Source organism: Octopus bimaculoides, chromosome 20, assembly GCF_001194135.2.
Source record: "Octopus bimaculoides isolate UCB-OBI-ISO-001 chromosome 20, ASM119413v2, whole genome shotgun sequence".
In the NCBI taxonomy this organism is placed as follows: Eukaryota; Metazoa; Mollusca; class Cephalopoda; order Octopoda; family Octopodidae; genus Octopus; species Octopus bimaculoides.
In genome coordinates, this window is record NC_069000.1 from 21,527,613 (window position 1) to 21,553,159 (window position 25,547).

A 25,547-nucleotide genomic window follows, 5' to 3' on the forward strand; every position below is an offset into this window, starting at 1 on the left:
AGACCCAGCCCAGGGGCACCGGCAACGATCTCGCTCGAAAGATCTCATGTGTCACCCGCACATGAGCCAGCCCAGGGGCACTGGCAACGATCCCGCTTGAAAGATTTCATGTGTCGCCCGCACATGAGCCAGTCCAGGGGCACCGGCAACGATCCCGCTCGAAACACCCCATGCGTCACCCGCACATATATATATACGACAGGCTTCTTTCAGTTTCCATCTACCAAATCCACTCACAAGGCTTTGTTCGGCCCGAGGCTATAGTAGAAGACACTTGCTCAAGGTGCAATGCAGTGGGGCTGAACCCGACCATGTTGTTGGTAAGGAAGCTACTTACCACGCAGCCACTCTTGCACCTGTCTGTTGACTATTTAAGCTTAATCTAATAGGCAGTGATCCTCAAATGGTATTGATAAATTAGGCCAGTTGCCAATATTCTATTCATGTTTGTCCCAAATTCTGTACTCGATCATCTATAGAATATATTTGCAGTTCAAATAGTGACCATTTTGTCAAGTAATCTTTATTGTTTCTGAAATTTTAGTTTTTTGTTAGCATACCTTATTACAATACTCTCACGAACTCTAAAAAGGTGTGGAAAACTCTGTACATACAAGATTTTTTCAGGAATGTATGTATAGTATACAATTAAATATACCAACAATAGTACATTGCTGGTTCAATAACAGGCAATATTGATACTGGCAGGTTTCAAACCGTGAAGAAGTTACAAACAGAATGCAGTAACGAGCATTGTTGCATTTAGATGTCCATGAATATACGTATAATTATAATTAACCCTTTTGAATTTTAAATTGGCCATATCCTGCCCGAATATTCTACCCGTTTTATACTCAAACCAGCTGGATCTGGCCTCTCACACCTACCATACAATGTTACTACTGTAAAAATAAATAATCATATCATTGAAATCTCAAAGCTATGATGTTATCCCTGATTAATTCAAAACAATGTAAATGAATTAGCATCACATTTGACAGAATAATCTGGTCAAACGACCATAGAATAAGCTAAACTTTTTAATTAAAAAGATACAATGTCATCCAAGTTGTTCTAATCTAAATGAAAAAGAATTATGGGTTTCAATTTAGAGAAAAAATTATTTACATATGGATTAAAAGTATCAGTCTTAAATTGAATGTTGGCAAAACAATGTGAAGAAATACACAAAGTTTGACGTAGAGAAATGAAATGTATGCACACTAGCATTTAATGTTAGTTGTAGCTATTTCTCTTCTGTAGGCTTTCTGTTTTTCCGTAAACAAAGTCAAACAGTAAATTATAATTTTTCTGGATAGTCCCTAGATAACCTTATCACAACAGCTTTTAGAGAAAGATTTTTTTTCCCCTACATTTTAAAAATTGAAATAAGTTTAGGTATGAAATGAATTTTTTTTTTTCTTTAACTGATTAAACCACCCTTTTCCTGTATTGTAGTTGCTTTCATTTATAGTAAATGGAACCCATGTTCAGTCTCTCAGTCCTTCTCTAGCAGAAAGTCCTGGCCTCTACTTGAACTAAGCATATCTTTCCTTGCCGAGCCTTGTAAATAAATAACATACTTGTGTTGAAAACAACCAACCATAAAATCAGTGGTTCACCAATATTTTTACTCCATCAGTCACCATCATCAACATTTAATGTCCATTTTCCAAGCTGGCATGGGTTTGACAGCTGGACAGGAACTTGCAAGGCCAAGGCCCATACCAGGTTCCATATTCTGTTTTGACTTGTTTCTATGGTTGGATGCCCTTCCTAATGCTGACCACTCCACAGGGTATACTGGGTGCTTTTTATGTGGACCATCAGTGCTTTTTACATGGCACCAGCACTAGTACCTTTTACATGACACTAGCACTCATACCAATACTTTTTATACGGCACCTTGATTTTAGGATCTCAATTCTGTAGTGGTGAGCAGGTCTTCTCAGGTACAGTAACGTGCCACACATCTCAGTCCTCTGTCATCTCCTTCGTAAAGTTCAGCATTTTGAGATTGGCCTTCAAATACTTCGTCCCATGTCTTCCTGGGTCTTTCTCTTTTACAACTTCCTTCCACTTTGATATGTCTCATTCTCAGTGCAGCCAATCCCTCTAACATTATTTTAGTTATCTGTGGTCCACACAACTATTAACTTTGGATTGAAATCACTTTAAAAAGGAAATTTGTATCCTTGAACCAAGGCCAGTCTCAGGTAGGTTAGCATCAAAAGGGTTAAACAACACTAATGTCTCTTTTTAAGACTTTCTACATTCTCGTTATGCATAGAACTCTCATGAATTCATGCTGCAGTAGTTTTTATAAGTTCGTTGAAATTTCATAGGTAGTTTCTGTGTTGCATTGGAATTGCTGCCAACTCTTTATACCTTACTATTGATTGGGCTCTAGTTAGGTGGAGAATTTGAACTTCAAGTGCAAAAAACCAGAATCAGATAGCACAAGACACTCTAACAATTCTAATACCTATCAGCTGAAGGTTGGACGGGCTAAGTTGACCTTGGAGGAATTTGAATTCAGCCACCTAGATATATGCATACATAGACCCACTCAGAAACCTAAATACATGCACACATAGATATGCATGCACATACATATATATACATATATACACAAATACATGTATACACACACGCATACACATGATGGCTGTCCAGTTGTGGCTGAAGATGACCCTCACTGACTATTAAGAAAATTGTGCACTCAAATAGTAATGCCCATGCAAAATTTCAAGTCCAATAAGGCTTGCATGACACTTCATAGATCCTCTCCACCCTATTCTCATGATTCAGAGGCAAGCCAAAGAAAGACATCCAGTGCCAATATGAGTTACAGGCTCAGGGAATGTGGGAATGCCATGATCTCAGGCACAAATGAAAGATTCCTAAAATTGTCTAGTGCCACTCCCTGCATGTCTGGTTTTATATCAGAATGACCTTCAACTGGAGACATGCCTTTAACCCTTTCGATACCAACTTGTTTAAAACCACTCTTTGTACTATAGCACAACCTTCCTATTTTAAAGTGATCAAAATCACATTGCATTCACAGCACATTTCACTACCATGTAGCATTATTGATCATATGCAAAAGCATCATGCAATCTACCTTTCACTCAGAGAGAGGGAGGGAGGGAAAGAGAGAGAGACCTTTTGTTGGCAATGGAGGTGATAGCTCTCTAAACTTTGTTCATCCTATTCTTATTCTAGCAAGTACATTTTCTGAGCATTTGGAAAATCTATTCCCTGTATATCCTAAGTGTTTATTGCTCCTGCACGTCTTTCACATATACTACATTCTCCATTATCCTTCTTGTAATTCTGCTGCACCTCTTATGTGTCCACAGTTTGCACTTGGCACACCATATAGATACACCTTTCCTACATATCAAGCAGGGCCATTTATCTGCGGAGAGTGGAGTCCTGTCTGCTTTCCTGTTTACTAGAACTTAGGTATTTGCTAAGTTAAATTAAGGTCTTTGATTTTAGGTTTTGCTTCCACACCTGGAATTTCTTTTCTAATTCTATTATAGATTCTTCAGTGAGAACATGGTTATTAGGATACAATAGTTCCCAAGGGCAGCTGGTTTTAAATTCCTGTTATGGCTTGGATGTCAGTGATGAAGAGAAGAGTTCTGAGAACTAAGCCCTAGTGAACTCCTACCTGTATTCCTGGCTAACTGTTGCCTTACTGACAGTATCCCTGTACATTCATCTACCCCTGTCCTTCTCAGAGACCACCAAATCGCAAAGCGGGAGACCCTGTTGAAGGCTTACTCCAGGTCAACAAATTGAACCTTACTTTTAGTTTCATACTAAGAAGATAGTATCAGTAGTACCTTTCTTCAGCCCAAAACTAAACTGCATATCATCTTTTTCTAATTAGTTAGGCTATAACTCTCTCTCTCTAATCTTCACAACCTGGTCTAGCAAATTCATACCTCTGTAATTACTTCTATCTGAGGCATCTTTTTTACCTTTGTAACAGCTGGCTATAATACTGCTACATTAGTCATTGGGTATGACATCTTCCTGTACAACCTGATTAACTGACCTGATCATAAATCAGTCAATTAGATTCTGTTTTTGTTATTTGACTTCAATTCCTTCCAGAATCTTTTTATTTGGTATTTTGCTTTGGGTGTTCTCAAAATTAATTTAGATTTAAGCCCTGGTCTGGCTTACTTTTCTTACTTTCTGATTTGTGTCTACTTCTTGAATTTTCTGTTTAATATCTTTTACTTGTTTGGGGCTTTAATTGAATGGATTGACCTCAGTACTAATTTTTAAGTCTGTTACTTATTCTGTTGGTCCCTTTTACCAAATCATTAAGTTACAGGGAGGTAAGCAAACCAATACTGACTGTCAAGCGGTGGTGGGGGACAGACAGACACACACACACACACACACATTGGGTTTCTTTGAGTTTGGTCAGCCTGGGGCTGTAATAGAAGATACTTGCTCAAAGTGCTACTCAGTAGGATTGAATGCAGAATCATGTGGCAGGGAAGGATTTTTAACATAGACTCAAAGCCACATAATAGTGTGTGTGTGTAGGTGTGAAATCAATGAAATCATTGCCATTACTTGACAGTATTATATTTTATCTACCTAAAAAGTAGGAAAAGCTCTATTTATTCTGCAAATCTACTACCTTACAATTGGTTTCAGATTTTGATGCAAGGCCAGCAATTTTGGGAGGAAGTCAGTCAATTACATTGACACCACCCCCTACTGTGATGAACTAGTACTTATTTTATCAACCCTGAAAGGATGAAGGGGCATAGTCAACCTTGGCAGAATTTGAATTCAGAACGTAAAAACAGACAAAATGCCACTAAGTATTTTGTCTGGTGTGCTAATGATTCTGCAAGCTCAGTGCCTTCTACCACCCTATAATTAATAATAATAAGTGGAGATGGTCGGCTCCATTGTAAAGGAGTATTTGCAGAGGCCAAAACCAATGCTGACAAGTCAGTGGGATTGTGACTGGGCACCTGGAGAGGCAGATTGATGCTGTCAGACAGTGTTGTTGGACACTGGACTGACGGACCAGTTAAATTGCTCAGGGTCTGGTTTGGTCCCAACTGCCAGGATAAGAATTAGGAAGAGGTAACAAAGAGGGTGGAAGTTGTCCCTGAAAGGTTGGGCAGTGATGGTGAATGCCTACATTGCCTCTATTGTTAATCATTTGACTGTTGTGCCTTGCCCCAGTTATTAGTTGGTTAGATTGGAGTGTATCCTGTTTATTTTCTTGTGGAAGGGACGCGTTCCAATAGTCAGGTGGTTGGTCTGCTGCTAACTTCCTCTGTATGGCAGCTTAGGCATGCTATGGCTTTTGATGCACTGACATGCAATCAAGTTGTGCTACTTGCAACAATTTTTAGAAGGTGAACGTGTGTGGGTTTCGTTTGTGAGATACCTTTCTACAGCTCATCTCCTTGACAGAACTGCAGTTCTGGGTTAAGGATAGGCCAAGACTGGGCGCCTGGCACTTAGAATGTCGTCAGGCGTTCACTGTCCTCTACATGTGAGGCAGTAGAATCGGTGGATGTTCCAGCACGTCAAAACTACCATCTGAACATGGTCAATGCCAAGCCTGTCTGAGTGGCTCCTGTGCCGGTGGCACATAAAAAGCACCATCCAAGCATGGCCGATGCCAATACCCCCTGATTGGCTCCTGTGCCAGTGGCACATAAAAAACACTATCTGAACATGAAAGATGCCAGTACCCCCTGACTGGCTCCCGTACCAGTGGCATGTAAAAAGCACTATCCGAATGTGATTGATGCCACGCCCGCCTGACTGGCCCCTGTAGAAACGTTGCCAGATCAGATTGGAGCCTGATGCAACCGCTTGCTCTTCAGACCTCAGTCAAACCGTCCAACCCATGCCAGCATGGAAGACAGACGTGAAACGATGATGATGATTAGTAGTAGGGAAGTGCGACAACGACCTTCAGGATGCCCGAGGCATTGACAAAGATGAACTGGCAAGTCTATTCTGGAGGACTTTCTGGTCGGGGACTGTATGGATGATTTCTGGATGCCTTTGGCCTGACAGTGCTACCAGGGGGTGCTACCAGTTCAAGATAAACTCTACAGACATGAATGTGCTGTCAGACAGGCTTGTCCAAGGTGCTCGCAGAGCGATGAAACCGTTCTGCATGCACTCATTCAGTGTCCGGGCATTGCTGATTTGTGGAGTTATGTCAAACAGCTGCTGTCGCATGTGGGACAGATCCATCTGTCAGCTGAGTCCATAATGATGATTGCCCTGCTGCCGTCCTTTAATTGGGCAAGCAAGGCAGTTTTCCTTTGTCTGGTGGATGAGGCTGAAAGGAATGAGGACAGAAACATTCCTCTTTGGTAAAGCCCTCTTGGACTTTTGCAAGTGAAACTTGAAAAGGAAAGTGAGAGTGGAGAGGGAGGTGCTGTCCTCAAGTGAATTTATGAAAAGGTGGGTGAAGGTTGCAAAAATGTTAAGAGTGGATGGTACTACTCTCAGTGTAGACCTGCGAGTTGGAAGAAAGGAGTTGGGGAGGACTCTTTGTCCTTGGTATTCAGGGTGATCTTAGATGGTGGGGTTTCTCGATTATCCCTAGAGGTCCTTCTGTATCAAGGGGACCCCATTACTATCACATTTTGTTTCTTCCCTCTTCTTCTAGTGTTGTACCCTTCTTCTAATGTATACTGTGTATACTTTTTATTTATTATTATTATTATTATTTTATCATTCCATCATATGTAAAACCCCACACTTTATGTCTGTCTCTGAATTGTTCTCTTTATCCTTTGACCTGGTGGCAAATAAAAGAAATCATTTTTTTATTGTTATTTTTGTTATTTCTTTTTCAGCTGCTGCAATTAGAACCAAAGACAAGATCTATGTTAACATCAAAGGACAGAAAGCCTGTTTTCGCCGCCTCAATGCAACTCATCAAATTGGGTGCTCCTGTAAGTGATACAATAAACCTTTCAATTCTGTTTTACTTTGTAGGGTCTTTTTTGGTGGGGAGCCCTGACATGACTAGTTATTTGTACAGTAATGTGATCAAAGGTGTGGCTGTATAGCAAGAAGTCTGCTTCCCAACCACATGGTTCTGGGTTCATTCTCACTGCATGGCACCTTGGGCAAGTGTCTTCTGCTCGTGCCCTAGGCTGACTAAAGCCTTGTGAGTGGATTTGGCAGATGGAAACTAAAGGAAGCCTGATGTGTGTGTGTGTGTTTTGTGTTTGTACCTCATCACAAAGTAGCAGCTGGTGTTGGTTTGTTTACAGCAGTTCAGCAAAAAAAAAAAAAAAAAAAAAAACCTGATGGAAAATAAGTATTGGGATTGATTTCATTCATTCAACTAAAACCCTTCAAGGCAGTGCCCCTGCATGACTGAAAGTAAAAGATGAAAGGTGAAGTTGAAAAGCTTTAGCTCTATGTTAGAGAAAGATATCTGCTTAAAGAATCTTAACTATAGTAATACTACTATTAATGTTGATTATAATGATGTATATAATATTGTGTTCTATAATTTGTACCACGACTGTGGGTTCTGAATAAATATGTGTCTGTATGTGTAACTAAATTATAACTAGCTCTCTGTCTGTTACAACAGTGAGTCTTCCAGTTGATCTAATCAACTTCAAGGCGGTGAGCTGGCAGAAACGTTAGCACGCCGGGCAAAATGCTTAGCGGTATTTTGTCTGCCGCTACGTTCTGAGTTCAAATTCCGCCGAGGTCGACTTTGCCTTTCATCCTTTCGGAGTCGATTAAATAAGTACCAGTTACGTACTGGGGTCGATTTAATCAACTTAATCCGTTTGTCTGTCCTTGTTTGTCCCCTCTGTGTGTAGCCCCTTGTGCGCAGTAAAGAAATAAGAACAGCCTGCTTGTAAAATTAACATGCATGTGGCCAAGCACTCCACAAGTTCATACCCTTAATATAGTTCTTGGGAAGATTCAGCATGACACAGAGTGTGACAAGGCTGACCCTTTGAATTACAGGAGCAGCTCATGTTTATCAGCTAAGTAGACTCATGCAATATGAAATAAGTGTCTTGTTCAAGGACACATAGCTACTGCCAGGAATCACTCACAACCTTATGATTGTGAGCTGAATACTCTAACCACTAAATGGCTGTGTGGTAAGTAGCTTGCTTACCAACCACTTGGTTCTGGGTTCAGTCCCACTGTGTAGCAGCTTGGGCAAGTATCTTCTACTATAGCCTCGGGCCGACCAAAGCCTTGTGAGTGGATTTGATAGATGGAAACTGAAAGAAGCCTGTTGTATATATATATATATATATATATATATACATACATATATGTATGTACATATATGGTTGTGTATCTGTATTTGTCCCCCCAACTTCGCTTGACAACTGATGCTGGTGTATTTGCGTTCCCGTAACTTAGCAGTTTGGCAAAAGAGACCGATAGAATAAGTACTAGGCTTACAAAGAATAAGTCCTGGGGTCGATTTGCTTGACTAAAGGTGGTGCTCCAGCATGGCCACAGTCAAATGATTGAAACAAATAAAAGAATAAAAGAATATATTTATGTATTTAAACTGATTGAGCTTGCTGTGAAATTAAGCTGAAGATAGCTTTTCAGCAGCTTGAAGTGAGTATGAGACTGACTGATTTCATTATTTAACAATTAGGTATACTAATGATTGCTCGACCATGTATTTTGTGCCATTATGCAGATGAGTTTTTATAAGGTACATATTTGTTTGTATATAAATAATTAACCTTTGGCTACTATCTTCAGCGGGAGAAGTGAATGGACCATGGTAATTTGTTAAATAACAATGAAATTGAGTGGCCTGATGCACATTCTGTTATGCCAAAAAGACTCTTCTGAGCTTAATTTCACATAGCTACATACCTGTCTATGTCCATATATTTATTTATAAACATAAAGGCAGCAATTCACGAGGCTCTGGCTGGTCCAAGGCTTTAACAAAAAGATACTTGCCTAAAGTGTCATACAGTGGGACTGAACCTGAAACCATGTTGTTGGGAAAGTGAACTTCTTAACCACATATCTATGTCTGTGCCCTTGCCCTTTTATATATTATTTAATTCCAATATTAGCACTACTGATTGATGTAATAACTTCTCTGATTTCAGCTGAAATGAATGGCAATGTAGGTGTTGTTCACTATGTGAAAGAGAAATCTGATAGCCAGTGGATACTCAAAGATGGACCACATGCTCCATATGTGATGCTCATTGAAGCTGCTAATTTCAATCTGTGAGTTTATTGACTTCATTATATATTTTCCTAATTACAAATAAATTATAAACCTCTCTGATCAAGCAGATGTACAGTCAAAAGTATTCCAGCTATGACCATCCTGTCTTTTTACTAGTATCTTGGACTACATTATCTAACATGTTCTTAACTTTTTTATTCAGATAGTAGGTGTGATTTGAGGAAGATCTGGCTGTTATTTCTTGCAGGTTTAGTGTCCTCAAATATTGTTGAAGTAGCAGAAACAGCAGAGTAGTAGACTTCCAAATTCAAATAGCATAGAAGTATTTGCTTGCTTGCTTGCTTCATGCTCTTGCTTGATAGGCTTGGGGTTATCCTAGATTAGTGGCCCCAAAGACATGACATTATTATGTGCAGAGCCAACTAGATCCACCAGTGCTCTCCATTTTCAGAGGTCCCATACCAGCTCCTCTACATCCTAGTATGGAAGTTGACTCTGTATATCACCTCTCTAACCTCAATAAAATAACTACAATGTACTGGCATTGATTCAATCAATTATATCCCACCCTTGTAAATTTTGCAGCTTTTTGCCAAAGTAAGACAACCCAGCTGGTACTAGTGCCACATGAAAAGCACCCAGTACACTCTGTAAAGTGGTTGGTGTTAGGAAAGGCATTCAACCATAGAAATCAAGCCAAAACAGATGAAGCGTGGTGCAGCGCTCCAGCTTGCCAGCATGGAAAACAGATGTTAAATGATGATGATGATGATGATGAAGAAATCATCATTATTATTCATATCATTGTTGAGTGTTAGATGATGAAATACTCAGTAGTATTTGGTTACATCCCACTAAGGTTAACCATTACTCTTCTGGGGCTAATAACATGAGTACCCAGTAGAGTACTATGGTCAGTATGATTGATTAGCCCCTTCTTTGAAACTTGTGGTCGTCAACCTAAGTTAGAAATTGTCAGAAATTATTTTTATTAGAACAGTGAATCAGCAGAATAAACTGGTGCATCAGAAGAAATGCATTCTGGATCCGTATGTTTTTGTTCAAACTCTACCAAGATCAGCTTAGCTTTTCATGTTTTCAGAGTTGACAAAATACCAGTTAAGAACTGGAGTCTATGCAAACTGCTCTCCCACAACCCTGCCAATTTCTGGACATAAGTCTGTGCTAGAAACAATTATTATTATGGCAGTGAGCTGGCAGATTCATCAGCATGTTGGACAAAATATTTAGTGGCTTTTCTTCTGTTTCTTTACTTTCTGAGTTCAGATTTGCCATGGTTGACTTTCATTCTTTCGGTGTTTGATAAAATGAATACCAGTTGAACATAAGTCGATATAATCAACTTAGCTCTTTCCACTAAAATTGTTAGCCTTGCACCAAAATCTGAAACTGTAATTATTATTATTAGTATTAAAGGTGGCAAGCTAGTAGAATTGTTAGCACACCAGGCAAAATGCTTAGCAGCATTTTGTCTGTCTTTATATTCTGAGTTCAAATTCTGCTCATTCTGACTTTGCCTTTCATCCTTTTGGAGTTGTTAAAATAAGTACCAGTTGAGCACTGGGGCCAATTTAATCAATTTATCCCCTCCCTAAAATTGCAGGCCTTGTGCCAAACTTTGAAACCGTTATTATTATTTTTAAGGTGGTGCGCTGACCAAATCGTTAGCATGCTGGGCAAAATGCTTAGTAGCATTTCATCTACCTCAAGATCAAATTCTGTCGAGGTCAGCTTTGCTTTTCATCCTTTCAGGGTCAGTAAATTAAAGTACCAGTAAAACACTGGAGTCAATGTAATCGACTAGTCCCCTCCCTTAAAATGTCAGGCTTTGTGTCTTTAGGAGAAAGGATTATTATTATTGTTGGCGGCGTCCTCCTCCTTCTCCATCACCACCACCACCAACAACAACAAGTGGTGGAATGGCAGTAATTGAATGTCAGACTAGATGCTTTACAATATTTAGTTTTGCACCATTATATTTTGGGTTCAGAATCCACCAAAGTAAACTTTGGAATTTATCTCTAGGGAATGGTGACATATTCAAGTTAGATATTGGATATGATTAGGCTGACCTCGTGTCAGCATGAGAAATGATGACTGTTATTACAGTGGTATTCCTCATTAAAAAAAAATTACATGGGCATTACACATATTTATTTTGCCCAATAAATCTGAGGCCTTGTATGCTATTTATGAACTTATTATCAAAATAGTGCAGGAGATGTTGATAGAGAAGAGCTTTGCTGTAACCAACACTCTGCTTTTCATCTCTCTACATGACAGTTATTATAGTGGTAAACCTCATTTAAAGAAATTGCATGGGCATTAAATGTATTTCTTTTGCTTAATAAATCTGAGGCCTTATATATTATTTACAAACCCATTAAAATAGTGCAGGTGTTGTTGATAGAGTTTTACTGTGATCTACCCAGCACTCTGCTTTTCATTTACTGATCTTTAGCTGAAGGGATCGATTAATTATATTATGATGACCATTTATTCTGCAGGCAGAACATCACTGAGTTGATTGACTCTGGAAGAGTTAATGGGATACTGGTCATAGATGCCAATGGTGCATCACAGCTACCACCTGAGGGATTTTCTGCAGATAAATCTTGTCCAAATGATGGCTATGGTAAGAGCTATGCGTTTATTGCTTTCCTGTTCACACTTACAATATAGCAAGAAAGAAGGTTTGAGACCTGATATGGAAGATGTTCTGTCATTTTGGTTTTGTTTGTTTATGTGAGCAGGTTTCTAATTTGAAGTGTATTTCTAGGCTTAATGTAGATGCAGGTGCAACTGTGTGACAAGAATTTTGCTGCCCAACCACATGGGTCTGGGTTCAGTCTCACTGCTTAGTACCTTGGGTAAATGTCTTCTACTCATTGATCATTGATTTTAGTGAGGAGAATAAAATCAGTGTCTGTCTTCCTCTTTCTCTAACTTATATGTATATATTTATGTATCCATCTGTCCTTTCTTCCTCCACCTCTCTTTCCCCTCCTTTCCCTGCTTGCTTGGATTGGATGAATTTATTGATGCAGATTTGCTGTGGTTGGATGCACTTTCTGTCATCAACCTTTACCTGCTTCCAAGTAATGTAATATTTCTCCATAGGCAGTCATGTTTTCACAGAATATCACAAATGAATGACATTCATTTACATTATGCAATATCAAGACAGGGAGACACAAACATATAGACACACACACTCATACATACATACATACAAGCAAGTACTTATATGATGGACTTCTTTCAGTTTTTGTCTACCAAATCCACTCACAAGGCTTTGGTTGCCCTAGTTGCTATAATAGAAGACATTTGCTCAAGGTGACACAAAACAGGACTGAACCCATGTTGAGAAGCAAATTTCTTACCACACAGTCATGCTTGCACCTATTTGCAGGGGTGTTTAGCTGTTATTTTTAGCACATTTCAGGATCACATCATACCATCCGCGTTTCTTTGTCACTGATGTGTTGATGTTTTTCAATATATTTCTCCCCATAAACATATTTAATGGTCTTTTACTGGGATTTAAGCAGAAAAATATTAAAAAAGTAAAGAAGAATAATTTTTTTTTCTATAGTCATATGAATTCCCATGTGTAGAACAAATTCACAACAATTTTCTGAAAATCCCCCCACACACATACATACACCAAGTTACATGGGATTATATGGCATGCTTAAAGTAGAATTCCACCAGTTTTTCAACCCAATATTTACGTGCTATTTATAGATTTATGTGTGTTTTGAGATATACTATTCCAAAAATAAAAAAAAAATTAATGTTTCTGGTTCTCTTGAAAGTTTATAAAATTCTTATGATGCCAACAACTTGCAATTCTTGCTGGTGAGAATAACATTTCTAAAATGGGTCAAGAAATTCAAAGGATTTCTTTGAATAATATTTTTATTTGGATTTTTTCTCTTGCTTATCTCCTTTTTTTTAAAAATAACTTTTGTAGGATTATACTGGAACAACACCATGTACAAAAATTGCAGAAGTGTCCAGTGGAATCCTCCAGGAAATGGTATGATGTTTCAGGACTTTAGCATTCCTATTTTTTTATTGGACAGTCCCAAAGAAGTTGAGTACATTATTGAAAAAGTAAGTAACATTTATTTGATTCTGTATAGTTTTTAAGTTATCAAACTGCAAATCAAAATATCTGTACATTGACTCATGTTTATTTATGGGTGCAGCCATGGCTGTGTGGGTTTGCTTCTCAACCATATGGTTCTTAGTTCACTTTCATTGCACACCACTTTGGGTAAGTGGGTCTTTTTTCTTCATGTTGACTAAAAGTTTTGTAAATGAAAATTGGTGTATGGGACATGTATAGAAACCTGTCAGTAATACTGTTCCTATTCTTGACTGCTTTGTCTCATACATTAAAGCCACCACCTGACCTTTGGGTGTATTTAGCAGAATTCAGTTTGTTGCAAACATTTGGCCAGATTTGCTTCCTTCCACCAGTTTCAGATGTTCTGGTATTCTCTTCTGAGAGAGAGACACAAACAGACAGACAGAAGCCTAATATGAGTGTTTTACCATAACATGATTTTGGACTGCCAGGTTGCTATAGTACTGAGCAATGTGATTAAGTGTTTTTACCCTCTCATCATTAGTGTGTTGTACTTGTGGCTGAGTTTATCTTTGCTCTAAACGGGTTGTTGTTGTTGTTGTTGCTTTCAAACCAACATATCTTGTTTTTTTTTGTTTTTTTTTAATATATGCCTTTCTGTTTCTAATTCAGTGTTATGAAAAATATAACGACCCTGAAAATAACACAGGATTGCAATACCCACTGTGTGCAGCTGAGCTGAAAGACTACATGAATGCTGCCAAAGATTCGATGACATGCATGCGACGTTCCAGCCACATAACATCTTTAACCACCAGCATATCGCAATACTGTGATCCACTCAGTAACAACAATGTTATTGGTTTTGTTAATCCAAAATCAGTTGATGACCAACTTGCAGAGAAGTCTGTTATTATTGCCGGATCCAGGGTAGCTGTTTTAGCATTGTTTGTTGTTGTTATTTATTTGTTTATATTTTTACGTCTTTTCCTTTTATTAAATTAATTCATTTATTAAAACTTCCTTAAGCTGTTACATATGATCAAAAGTGTTCCACTCATAACCACCCCATCTTTTTTTGTATATCAGGAACCTGTCCACTGTGTGCTTCCTTTTTTTTTTCTAAGGTGCTAGGGTATGATTTCAGGAAGATTTGGCTACTACTTCTAGCAAATGAAGCAAGCATGTAACGGCTCCCTCATTGGTTCATTTCCTGATGAATGGGGAGAGCTGCTTGCGTTTAAAATGACTGTTCTGTTATACGACTAGTTGAGTGATGTACAGCTATCACTTGTACTGTATTATGTCCATGGACAAGACACTTTTAACAAGCAAATGAGGCTCAGCCTCTCCACCTCTAACTAGGTACTGCAAGGTAGGAACAGTTCATTGCTGTTCACAATGGCAGCACAGGTAAATTTGGTAAGATCTTTGTTAGTTTGCAGTACTAAGCTCAAAACCTGTTGCTCTGGATATAACAAGTTGGAGTTGAATGTATTGGTGTGGGCTCTGCCAAGTTGTCATGCCGTAGAGATACTTCATTATAATGACACTCCAGGAAATACAGGGAAAAGGGGAGACGATTTGGTGAAGTGACCACAGCTAGTTTTCAATTTGGAATCATTGCAAATTTGTGACTGGTTAGAGAGAGAAAACATGAAGGTAGTAATATGGGGATGAGTCAAGTTTTATTTCTTTTTGGTAAGCAAAAGTTTAAAAAAAAAAAGCACGAAGGATGTAAATTTGTTAAAATTTAAATTAAAGCTTATTCCTGATTTAGAGATGTTGTTAATGAATTGACTTGACACTATCAGGGCTTCACTCCCACTTTGTGGTTAGTTATAGGTAGGTTATCCATGCAGATGTAAAAGCAATTTTTCCAACACAACTTATGGTTAAAACAGTGTTTCCTCACCTATTTTTCCCCCAGGCCCCACTATAGCTTTCCAGAAAAATGTCTGCCCCACCGGTGAAATATCCTTAAAGAAATATCCACACTAGGGCACTAGACTAGTGCTATACTGTAGCTAATAATCTTCACATAGTATGCTTGGCTGGAGGGATTGGTTTGGCTAGGTTGAGTATAGATGTAGTATATTTGCTGTGAAAAAAAGATTTTCACAATTCCATATTTTACTAAGAAAAAAGAAGAAAAATATTTTAGATCCCACACCCCACCACAATTTACCAAGGCCCAACGTTGGGAATCACTGGGTTAGAAGAGTGGACAAAACAAAAGGTCTCTATGGGTATTTTGTTCTTTGTTTTTGTTTTTTTTTTAGTCTTCTCTTTCTTGGGATTCATGCTACTAATCTAATGACTTGCTTCTTGCTGGCTTATAGCTTCTTTTAACATGAACACAGGTGTTCTTGTCAAGACAAGTGCTGCTTCATTTAATCTGCTTGTGTAGAAGTCTATTGTTAATTATGTGTATTATCCTCTCTCTAGATGGATTACATGAATATGTTTGAGAATGTAAATAATAGTGCTGACAATCCAATCACCAGCATTGTGGCTCTTTTGTCTGCCGCTGAAGCCATTGGAAGATTTAAAGAAGACTTTATCAATTCACAAGAGAACAAGACCATCCTGTTTGCACTTTTCCAAGGGGTAAGTGGTGACATGCAGTGTTTTATCCATTTTCAATTTTTTGTTTGTTTCATCATCATCATCATTTAACGTCTGTTTTCCATTCTGGCATGGGTTGACACTGGTGCTTTTATGTGTTACAGGCAAGGGTGCTTTTTATGTGGCACCAGCACCCACAAGCCCACAAGGTTAGGATCACTTAGCTAAAGAAGGATGCAGGAGACATCCCTGTATGCAAGGACAACCATAATTTTACTTAACTTGATGTTAAATTCAAATTACGACAAACGTAAATAAACAAACGAAGTTTGCTTTTAGAAGCGTTGAGATGTCTTAGAAAGTTAAAGAAGTGATTTTTAAATTCTGAATCGCAGAATAATGCTAATAATATAGCCTGAACAGGATAAACTACCCCTATTTTGCAGAGAAAAGTGTAGGTGGCTAGCTGTGGACTTGATGTATCTTCTCAAGCACAGCAAATTGCCAGAAGTCTTGGTCTCTTGTCATCCTCTCTGTGAGGCCTACCATCTGAAGATCTTTTCTCACTATGTCCAGCCTCTGTTAATTAAAATGTCAAAATTGATAAGGTAGTTGACTACCTACTCATAGGTTGTTAATTCAAATCTGTTGCAAAAATTTTTGTTGAATTTATTGATAGACCACAGTATTCTATAATCTTATTAATTTGTGAAGGCACATGGCTGAGTGGTTAGAGTGTTGGGCTGACAATCATGAATTAGTGAGTTTGGTTCAAGGACCAGGCTGTGTGTTGTGTTTTTGAACAAGACACTATTTTTTTCATGATGCTCCAGTATACTCAACTGAGGAAATAAGTTGTGATGTCACTTGTGCCAAGCTGTATTGGACTTTGCCTTTCCTTTGGACAACATTGGTGTCGTGGAGAGGGGAGACTGGTATGCATGGGTGACTGCTGGTCTTTTACAAACAACCTTGTCTGGACTTGTGCCTCAGAGGGGAATTTTCTACATGCAAACCTATGGTCATTCATGACCATAGAGTTGTTAGTGAATATATACCAGTATATCAGACTTTCTTAGAGAAAACTTAATAGGGCTGTGACTACCATTGAGATAGGAAAACTGACTAAAATATGAAATGCAAAGTTGATCTTAGTAGAATTTGAACTCAGAATGTGAAGACAAGTGAAATGCTGCTAAGCATTTTGTCTGGCATGCTAACAGTTCTGCCAGCTCATCGCCTTGATGATGATGGTTGTGGTGGTAGTAGTAGTAGTAGTAACTGTATATGTACATGTGTGTGTGTGTATATATATTTATATATATATATATATTTGAAAAAAATGAATAGAAATGGTTTTTCTGATAATTTTTCCACTAATAACTAGATGTTTATAAGTTAATAAAACTTTTCGTGACTATTTTGAAGGGGGTGATGTTAAAACTTAGGTAAATAAATTTTTTTTTTAAACATAACTTGTCTGAGAATTTTTGATTATCACTTTGTATAGAATAACTTTTTCCATTAATTATAACAGTTTTTATATTAATTATAATTAATTATCCAACTTACCAATGTTTGGATGAATTATTTTTGTTTCTTTTTAATTATTTATATGATTCTTTTATATTAATTAGGAAGCTTTTGACTATATTGGATCAAGCCGCATGGTCTATGATATGGAAGTAGGCAGTTTCCCAACGTCATTTCGCAAAACTGGTGGCTTAAGTTATTCTCGGGCTTTGCAAAAGATTGGTTTGAATCATCTGTCTCACTTTTTGGAAGTGAACCAGCTAGGCTACAGAGAAAACGAGGCAGAAAATGTCTGGCTACACACAGACCCAATTAGTTACAATTCAAATATTTCCACTGAGGTAAAATAGCTTTTTCTTCGTTTTTTTCCTTCATATTGTAACTTAAGTCTTTGATTGATGAAATTATATTTTTGTTATTAATTTCTTAGGCTGGAATAAGACCACATATTTTAGGGCAGAGGCTCCCAAAATAGGTGGTACTGCCCTCTCCTTGGGGCAGCAAAAAGCGGGTGGCACATTGAAAAATGTGGGGCAACAATGGGGTGGCTGAAATGGGGCAATGGGTGTAAAAACAACAAAGTAATGGGTTAATCAGTTTAAGTTTTATTTGTGAAATATAGTGGTTTTGAATTTGTTTCGGAAAGTGGTCAATGTAGGAGGGGCGCTAGGAATGTAGCTTAGGTGCCAAGGGGGTGGCAGCCCGAAACAGTTTGGGAACCACTGTTTTAGAAGAGTATAGTCTATTTATATTGACCCATGATATGTGTTTTTGTGTTGGCACTCCGTCGCTTACCACGTCAAGGGTTCCAGTTGATCCAATCAACGGAATAGCCTGCTCGTGAAATTAACGTGCAAGTGGCTGAACACGCCACAGACACATGTACCCTTAACGTAGTTCTCTGGGATAGTCAGTGTGACACAGTGTGACAAGGCTGACCCTTTGAATTACAGGCACAACAGAAACAGGAAATAAGAGTGAGAGAAAGTTGTGGTGAAAGAGTACAGCAGGGTTCGCCACCATCCCCTGCTGGAGCCTCATGAAGCTTTAGGTGTTTTTGCTCAATAAACACTCACAACGCCCGGTCTGGGAATTGAAACCGCGATCCTATAACCACGAGTCCGCTGCCCTAACCACTGGGCCATTGTGCCTCCACTTTATATATAATGATATAACTCATACTTATTTGACTCCAAAAGAACAAAAGATAGTCAACCCCTGCAAAATTTGGATGAAACAGTTTCGTTCAGTATCTACAGATTTGGCCATCCGTTGCCGTTTTTCTTAATATTATCAAATCAAAATTTACCATTTATTCCCTGTTGGTCATAGAACATGACATTTATGGGGTTATCTTTTTTTTTCCCCTATCTTTTAGTTTTGATTGAGCTGTTTCTTATTGATTTTCAGGTACCCCTTTTCTACATATATCTTGGATTGCACAACACACGTGTCTCTCCTCTTACCAGCCATGCTACTATACTTGCCCCTCACTCTCTTCCACACTAACTACTTTGCCCAAACCCTAGGGTATCAATCCTGTAGCATTCCCTTCCTACCCACATTTTCCCTCTTAGACTGACTAAAATATGTTCAGGATAAACATCAGCTGCATTGATTTCACTAGTTTGATATGGCCTGTGAATGTTGTGACCACTACCCACATTCACCCATTCTCTTTTCTAACTGAATGAAAAGAAACAAAAAAATGTACATGCACTAGTATTGGTTTCAAATTTTAGCACAAGGCCAGCAATTTAGGGGAAGGTCTAAGTCATTTACATCGACCCAAGTGCTCAACGGGTACTTATTTTATGAACCTTGAAAGCAAAGTCAACCTTGGTAGAATTTGAACTCAGAACATGAGGACATGAAATATTGCTAAGCATTTTGCCTGGCGTGCTAACAATTTTGCCAGCTCACCACCTTTACATGCACTAGTATTAAGGTACATTTACATACATCAAATTGCTATACCTTTGGATTTATATGCTCTCAAATATCAATTGTATGATACTTCATTTGTATGTATGTATGTAATGAAAATGCACTTACACATGTGCACACTATAATCTCTGTTTCTATTTCAGATTGACGGTCTGGTGAAAAGGATAAAAAAAATTGGAGAACAGCTGAATGTTACCATAATGGAACCAGATACTTCTCGTCCTTTGCCTCCGTCTTCTGCTCAACGTTTCCTGCGGGAAACTGCACTACCAACTGTTATGCTCACTAACCACGAAAAAGAGTACACAAACATGTAAGTCTTCCTCGAAAGATACACAAGTCTCTACAATGTCACAATTTATTTTATAGTTTTGTCTTCATACCATCTTTTGTTATTTTTCTGGTTTTGGTCTTTGGACTTCAGCCATGCTGGGGCAGAGTTTTCAAGAATCTTAAACAATTATATTAACCTGAGTATTTTATTGATTTTATAAGGGACAGTGGTAAAGTCCAACAGGACATCTATAACAATTTATTTTTTTGACCTTGCATCTCTTATTGTATTGAATTGTATGAGGTCAGTTGCATAAAGAAGTCCTACCACTTAAAGTGGAGGGATGTTGCAGAAGAGAGAGACCCAGGAAGACAGGGAATGAAGTATTGAAGACTGATCTCAAAATGCTGAACCTTATGCAGATGACTGAGGATTGAGATATGTGGCATATTGCTGTACTTGAGAAGAACTACTCACCACAACAGAATTGCGATCCAAAAAGCACTGGTGTTGGTGCCATATAAAAAGCACCCAGTGCACTCTGTGGAATGGTTGATGTTAGGAAGGGCATCAAATTGTAGAAATCAAGCCAAAACAGACTTGGAATATGGTGTGGCCCCTGGCCTTGCCAGTTCCTGTCAAGCCATCCAACCCATGCCAGCATGGAAAATGGATGTTAAATGTTGATGATGATGTATGTAGTAAATAACACTTTCAACATTTATTCATATATATGTTTGTTTATCAGTAATTGATGAAAACCAATGATTTTGGTCTTCATCATGGTTCATTGGATATTATGTATCTGTTATTGGCTAATTAGACTGACCCAGCATAGAAATAATCGTCTCAACTATAAGCAGAAGGCTTGAAAATTTGTGGGGAGAGGCATAGTTGATTACATTGACCCCCACCTTAAAAGGATGAAAGGCTAAGTCAACCCTGGCAGAATTTAAATTCACTACATAAAGCTGTAAGAAATGCTGCGAAGCATTTTGTCCAGTATGCTAACAATTCTGTCAGCTTGCTGCAATAATAATAATAATAATAATAATAATAATAATAGTAATAATAATAATAATAGTAATAATAATAATAACAATAACAATAACAACAACAATAACAATAACAATAACAACAACAACAACAACAATTTCAAATTTCAAATTTATGCACAAGGCCAGCAATTTGGGGGGAGGTTGTAAGTTGATCACATTGGCCAGTGTTGAACTGGTACTTTTAATGACCCCGAAAGGATGAAAAGCAAAGTCAGCCTCAGTGGAATTTGAGCTCAGAATGTTTGTATTGATAGGGGTTTCACCTATTGGGGCTCTTCTGTGTCTGTGCTGTGTAAGTGATTCAGCTGTTGGTGTATTTGTTATAGACAGTTCTTAATTTGCTGGCATAGGCACAAGCATGGCTGTGTGGTAAGAAGCTTGTTTCCCAACCACATGGTTCTAGGTTCAGTCCCACTGTGTAGCATCTTGGGCAAGTGTCCTCTACTATAGTCTTGGACTAACCAAAGCCTTGAAACTGAAAGAAGCATTATCTCGTGTGTGTGTCCTCTCCACTACAGTTTGACAACTGGTGTTGGTTTGTAACTTAGAGACTTGGCAAAGTAAAACTGATCAAATAAGTACTAGCCTTTAAAGATAAAAGTACTGTTGGGGTTGTTTCATTCGACTAAAAAGTTCTCCAAGGTGGTGCTCCAGCATGGCTACAGTCTAATGATTGAAACAGATAAAGGGTAGTGGAGCACCATGAGCATGGCTGCTTAGTGGATTAGTGTAAACCTCCACCTTGAAAAGTCTTCCGAAAGCTGAGGTTGCCTAGGTTGTTCTTGAACTGGCTCCCAGACATAAATTTCTGTAGCTCTTTCCACTTTTGTGTGTGTGATTGTCCAGTTTGATGTTGGTTTCAATTCAAGGCAGTCAAGAGATGACATAATCCTTTATTGTTAGTGGCCAGTTGAGGACTTCATTGATGCATTCAGCTCTTCTATCATGTGTTCTTACCATGAATAAGAAGTATTGATCTATCAGCACTTAGAAAAGGTAGAGTTCTTGAGGACGGAGGACAATATATAGCTTTTAATGTATCATAGAACCTCTTCCAGTCATGCTTTTCAGCATAATACTGCATCTTTTCTGGGGGGTTTTTTTGTTTTTCTTTGTCTCTTTGTATGAGCCTTAAATGTTTTTGTATATTTTGTGATCTCTCTATGATTGAGGTGCAGGTGTAGCAAGAGGTTTGCTTCCCAACCATATGGTTCTGCGTTCAGTCCTATTGCATAACATCTTGGGAATGTCTTCTTTAGCCCTAGGCTGACCAAAGCCTTGTGTGTGGACTTCGTAGACAGAAACTGAAAGATGCAGTATCTCGTGTGTGTGCCAATGTCTATCCTTATCTTGACTTTGTTTGATAGTTGGAAAATGATTGTCACTCATACAGGCAGTGTCATTCATTCCTGTTTCCTCATTGTTGAACTCAGGAATTCAGGTCTATCAGACTTGCCTATTCTTCCTCAACTGTTACTTCACTAAACTGTAAGTTGGATAACAGTTTTAGTTGAGTGAATTGACTCCAATACTTAATTTTTGTTAAGCTTGGTACTTATTCTATTGGTCTCTTTTGCCAAACCTCTAAGTGATGGAGATGTAAACACACCAACACCAGTCAAGTGGTAGTTGGGGAGAAACACACACACATATATATATATGTATGATGGGCTTCTTTCAGTTTCCATCTACCAGATCAGCCCACAAAGCTTTGGTCGGCCTGAGGCTAGAGCAGAAGACACTTGCCGAAGGTGCCGCACACTGGGATTGAACCCAGAGCCATGTGGTTGGGAAGCAAGCTTCTTACCTCACAGCCACACCTGTGCCTATTATTTATATTTGATTTGTATCTTCATTTCTTTGGGTGATACATTTTCATCTGTTGGGACTGCTATTTTAATTCAGAGGCTTTTCTTGTCCTTGACAACAATGCCTGACAGATTAGACTTAATCCTTCTATTTCTTTGGATTGGTCACTTGATATTTTTCTGAGCTTTTCTCTAGCGTATATTTACGTTACCCTGTTTCTTGTTGGTGCGTCACAACTGGCATAATTTCCTGTGCCAGGTGATGAGAGGCTAAAATGTGACAAAGAGACAGAAACGGGTGTGTTGCTGTAGAGGAGATACAGGGTTACCCAGTCAAAGAGAGAGAGAGAGAGAGTGAAGAATCAAGAATGGAAGAGAGAGTGAGAGGGTGAGAGTGCAAAAGATGTGTTATACAAAGGCTGATGAGGATTGTCAGTATGTTCTTTATAATGCTTATTCTCTTCTCTCAATAATCAAACCATTCCACTTTTGTTAGTCTCCAAGCACCATTTTTCACTCAAATTGAGAACATCAACAACTCACTTTTGCATCTTTGCTTTACCTGGAATATAACACAGATGAAACAGAAGACTCAGTCTTCACCATCATAAAATTTTAATTTTATTTTATTCTTTTTTGTTTTCTATTTTTAGATATTACAACAGTATGTTTGATCTTGGAGAACTAATTGGTGTGGATTATATTCCGGGTGGTGATATAGAGAACCTTACACTTTCAAAACAAGTCCTCCTCTTGACTAACATATCTACAGTTTTGGCACAGACACTCTTTGAATTAGGTACTGGTCAAAATGGATCTCATATAAAAGCAAACAGTTCTATAGTAAGTTATTTGAAATATCACAATTTTTTAGGTGTGTTTTTTTTTTAAGGTGGATGGCAGGTACATAGACTTTTTATGAGTAACCTGGGTTTATCAAAGTTTGGCTTATCATGCAAGCAGGACTAAAGTGGATTGATTGATTGATTGATTGACTTTTACTGTTCAGGGACTTTGGTTAATGAGTAAATATACTCACATTGTTCTCATTGTATCAGATCTAAAAGAGGGTGCTGAAAAGTTACTGGCATTAAGAGTATTGCAAAAGACCTGGTTGGAAGCCCAATCTTCCCAGTTCCTTTACAGGGCTTAGAAAAACTGAAAGACTGCTGCAATTAAGAGTGTGAGTCTGAGAGGGGAATATATTGAATAAAATCATAATTAACTGATCTTCCTGTATTTCCTTTTACCCAGAGCCAGGAATATCTCAGCACCTCCTCGTACATTATCTTGGAAAGATATTCAAGGGTAACTTGTTGTATTATCTGAGCTCCCACATTAGGAGATTTGAGTTAAATGTTTCAAGGTAATGAAATGGTTATAATATATCTGGTGGTTTTGTTTAGATTGGTGACTTGTATTTCTCAATGACATCTGTTTTCAGCTAGGTGAACTGGGCTTTTGAGAGCTGGATATCATTTGTGAGAGAATATTGCAGCACTGGTGATTGAGTATAAAATTAATCTCCTAACTGCCAGTTGGGTAACACCCTGTTGATGCAACCATAACATTCTTTTACATCTCACTCTGTCACATTAGAAATAGCAGCCAAATTCACTGTTGAATTGCACTTTACTATCTTTAAAAAAGTTCATATTGAATGATAATGTAGTCCTAGATATTCTGGTTGAATAAAGAACTGGATGACTATAGTAGAAAAGCTTATTACTGGATGGTCTCAATGAGAATGCCTCTGATCATGTCTACTTGGTCAGGTTGGCATGGCACTAAACAACATTTCATTTGCAGTAATAAGGTGAAAGAGAGAAAATAAGAAGTTATTGATGTCTAGAGGATAAAACAGTTTTTGACTCTACCTCTATTTTCAGGAGACTCACTTTTAGCAAATAGAAATAGAAAAGAATTGATGGATAGTAAAATTCTGTTGGTTAGGCAGATCTGCAAATATAAGCAATTCTTGGAGATAGCTTTTCTTAAAAGCATTTATAGAGGTAAATTTTTACTGCTGTTGTTTAGCAGACCTATGAGCAAGGTATTCCAGTTGTGTTTATCTTGTCTTTTTCCTTGAGTATTTAAGACTACAGTATTCAATGTGTCCTCTCTGTTTTTATGACAGTATGATGTATTATCTGAAGGATACTAGTTGCTATTTCTAGCAGATCAAGTGACTCTCTTATTTACTTGCAAGACTTAATTCTTTTCTGATTTGGTAGATGCAATGTACTTTGCCTAAAAAGGACTGAACCCAAAGTGATAGCAAGATTGCTCCTTATATATATCCAAGGGGCCAGTAGTGTTAAACCTTCATTATTTTAATGTTATATATCTTTGTCAATGGAAGATGAGTTATATAATTTCAATGTCCTTTGTTTGTGACAGGTTGCTGAATTATTGTATTGTTACATCTGGAACAGTAGCTGCTCTATATTCCACTCAGTCATAACAAGTGATCATGTCAAAAGTTTTGGTAAGTATCTTGTAAAATTTGTATTTCTGTATCCCCTCCTTCCTGCTCTCTGCTGTAAGACCCTGCCCCCAAAACACTAGTCCTTACTTCAAGTAAGAGCACAACATTAGATCCTCCTCCTCCTCCTCCTCCCCACTTCCTATGCCATCCTCCCACCTTCCTTCCATCCTCTCCCCTCTTCCTTATTGATATCATCGTCATCATCATCATAATATGTCTTTTATGTCCATATTACTATGTTAATGTGGAGGCGCAATGGCCCAGTGGTTAGGGCAGCGGACTCGCGGTCATAGGATCGCGGTTTCGATTCCCAGACCGGGCGTTGTGAGTGTTTATTGAGCAAAAACACCTAAAGCTCCACGAGGCTCCGGCAGGGGATGGTGGCGAACCCTGCTGTACTCTTCCACCACAACTTTCTCTCACTCTTTCTTCCTGTTTCTGTTGTGCCTGTAATTCAAAGGGCCAGCCTTGTCACACTCTGTGTTACGCTGAATATCCCCGAGAACTACGTTAAGGGTACAC

At 38.3% G+C, this 25,547-nt stretch overlaps 1 protein-coding gene across 2 annotated transcripts in view; it reads left to right on the forward strand.

The window, feature by feature from the left end:
• The window catches only part of LOC106874840 (nicastrin), an 83,501-nt gene that overhangs the window by 5,182 nt on the left and 52,772 nt on the right, over positions 1-25,547 (forward strand). For both annotated transcript variants that reach the window (XR_008266377.1, XM_014922738.2), the window contains exons 2-11: positions 6,876-6,974; positions 9,147-9,270; positions 11,761-11,888; positions 13,230-13,372; positions 14,022-14,279; positions 15,798-15,959; positions 17,555-17,791; positions 19,541-19,710; positions 23,191-23,380; positions 24,938-25,025. Coding sequence is in view for 1 of the 2 variants with exons in the window: in XM_014922738.2 (XP_014778224.1) it covers positions 6,876-6,974; positions 9,147-9,270; positions 11,761-11,888; positions 13,230-13,372; positions 14,022-14,279; positions 15,798-15,959; positions 17,555-17,791; positions 19,541-19,710; positions 23,191-23,380; positions 24,938-25,025 (1,599 nt within the window). In the remaining variant the exon portion in view is untranslated. The remainder of the gene's footprint in view (positions 1-6,875; positions 6,975-9,146; positions 9,271-11,760; positions 11,889-13,229; positions 13,373-14,021; positions 14,280-15,797; positions 15,960-17,554; positions 17,792-19,540; positions 19,711-23,190; positions 23,381-24,937; positions 25,026-25,547) is intronic.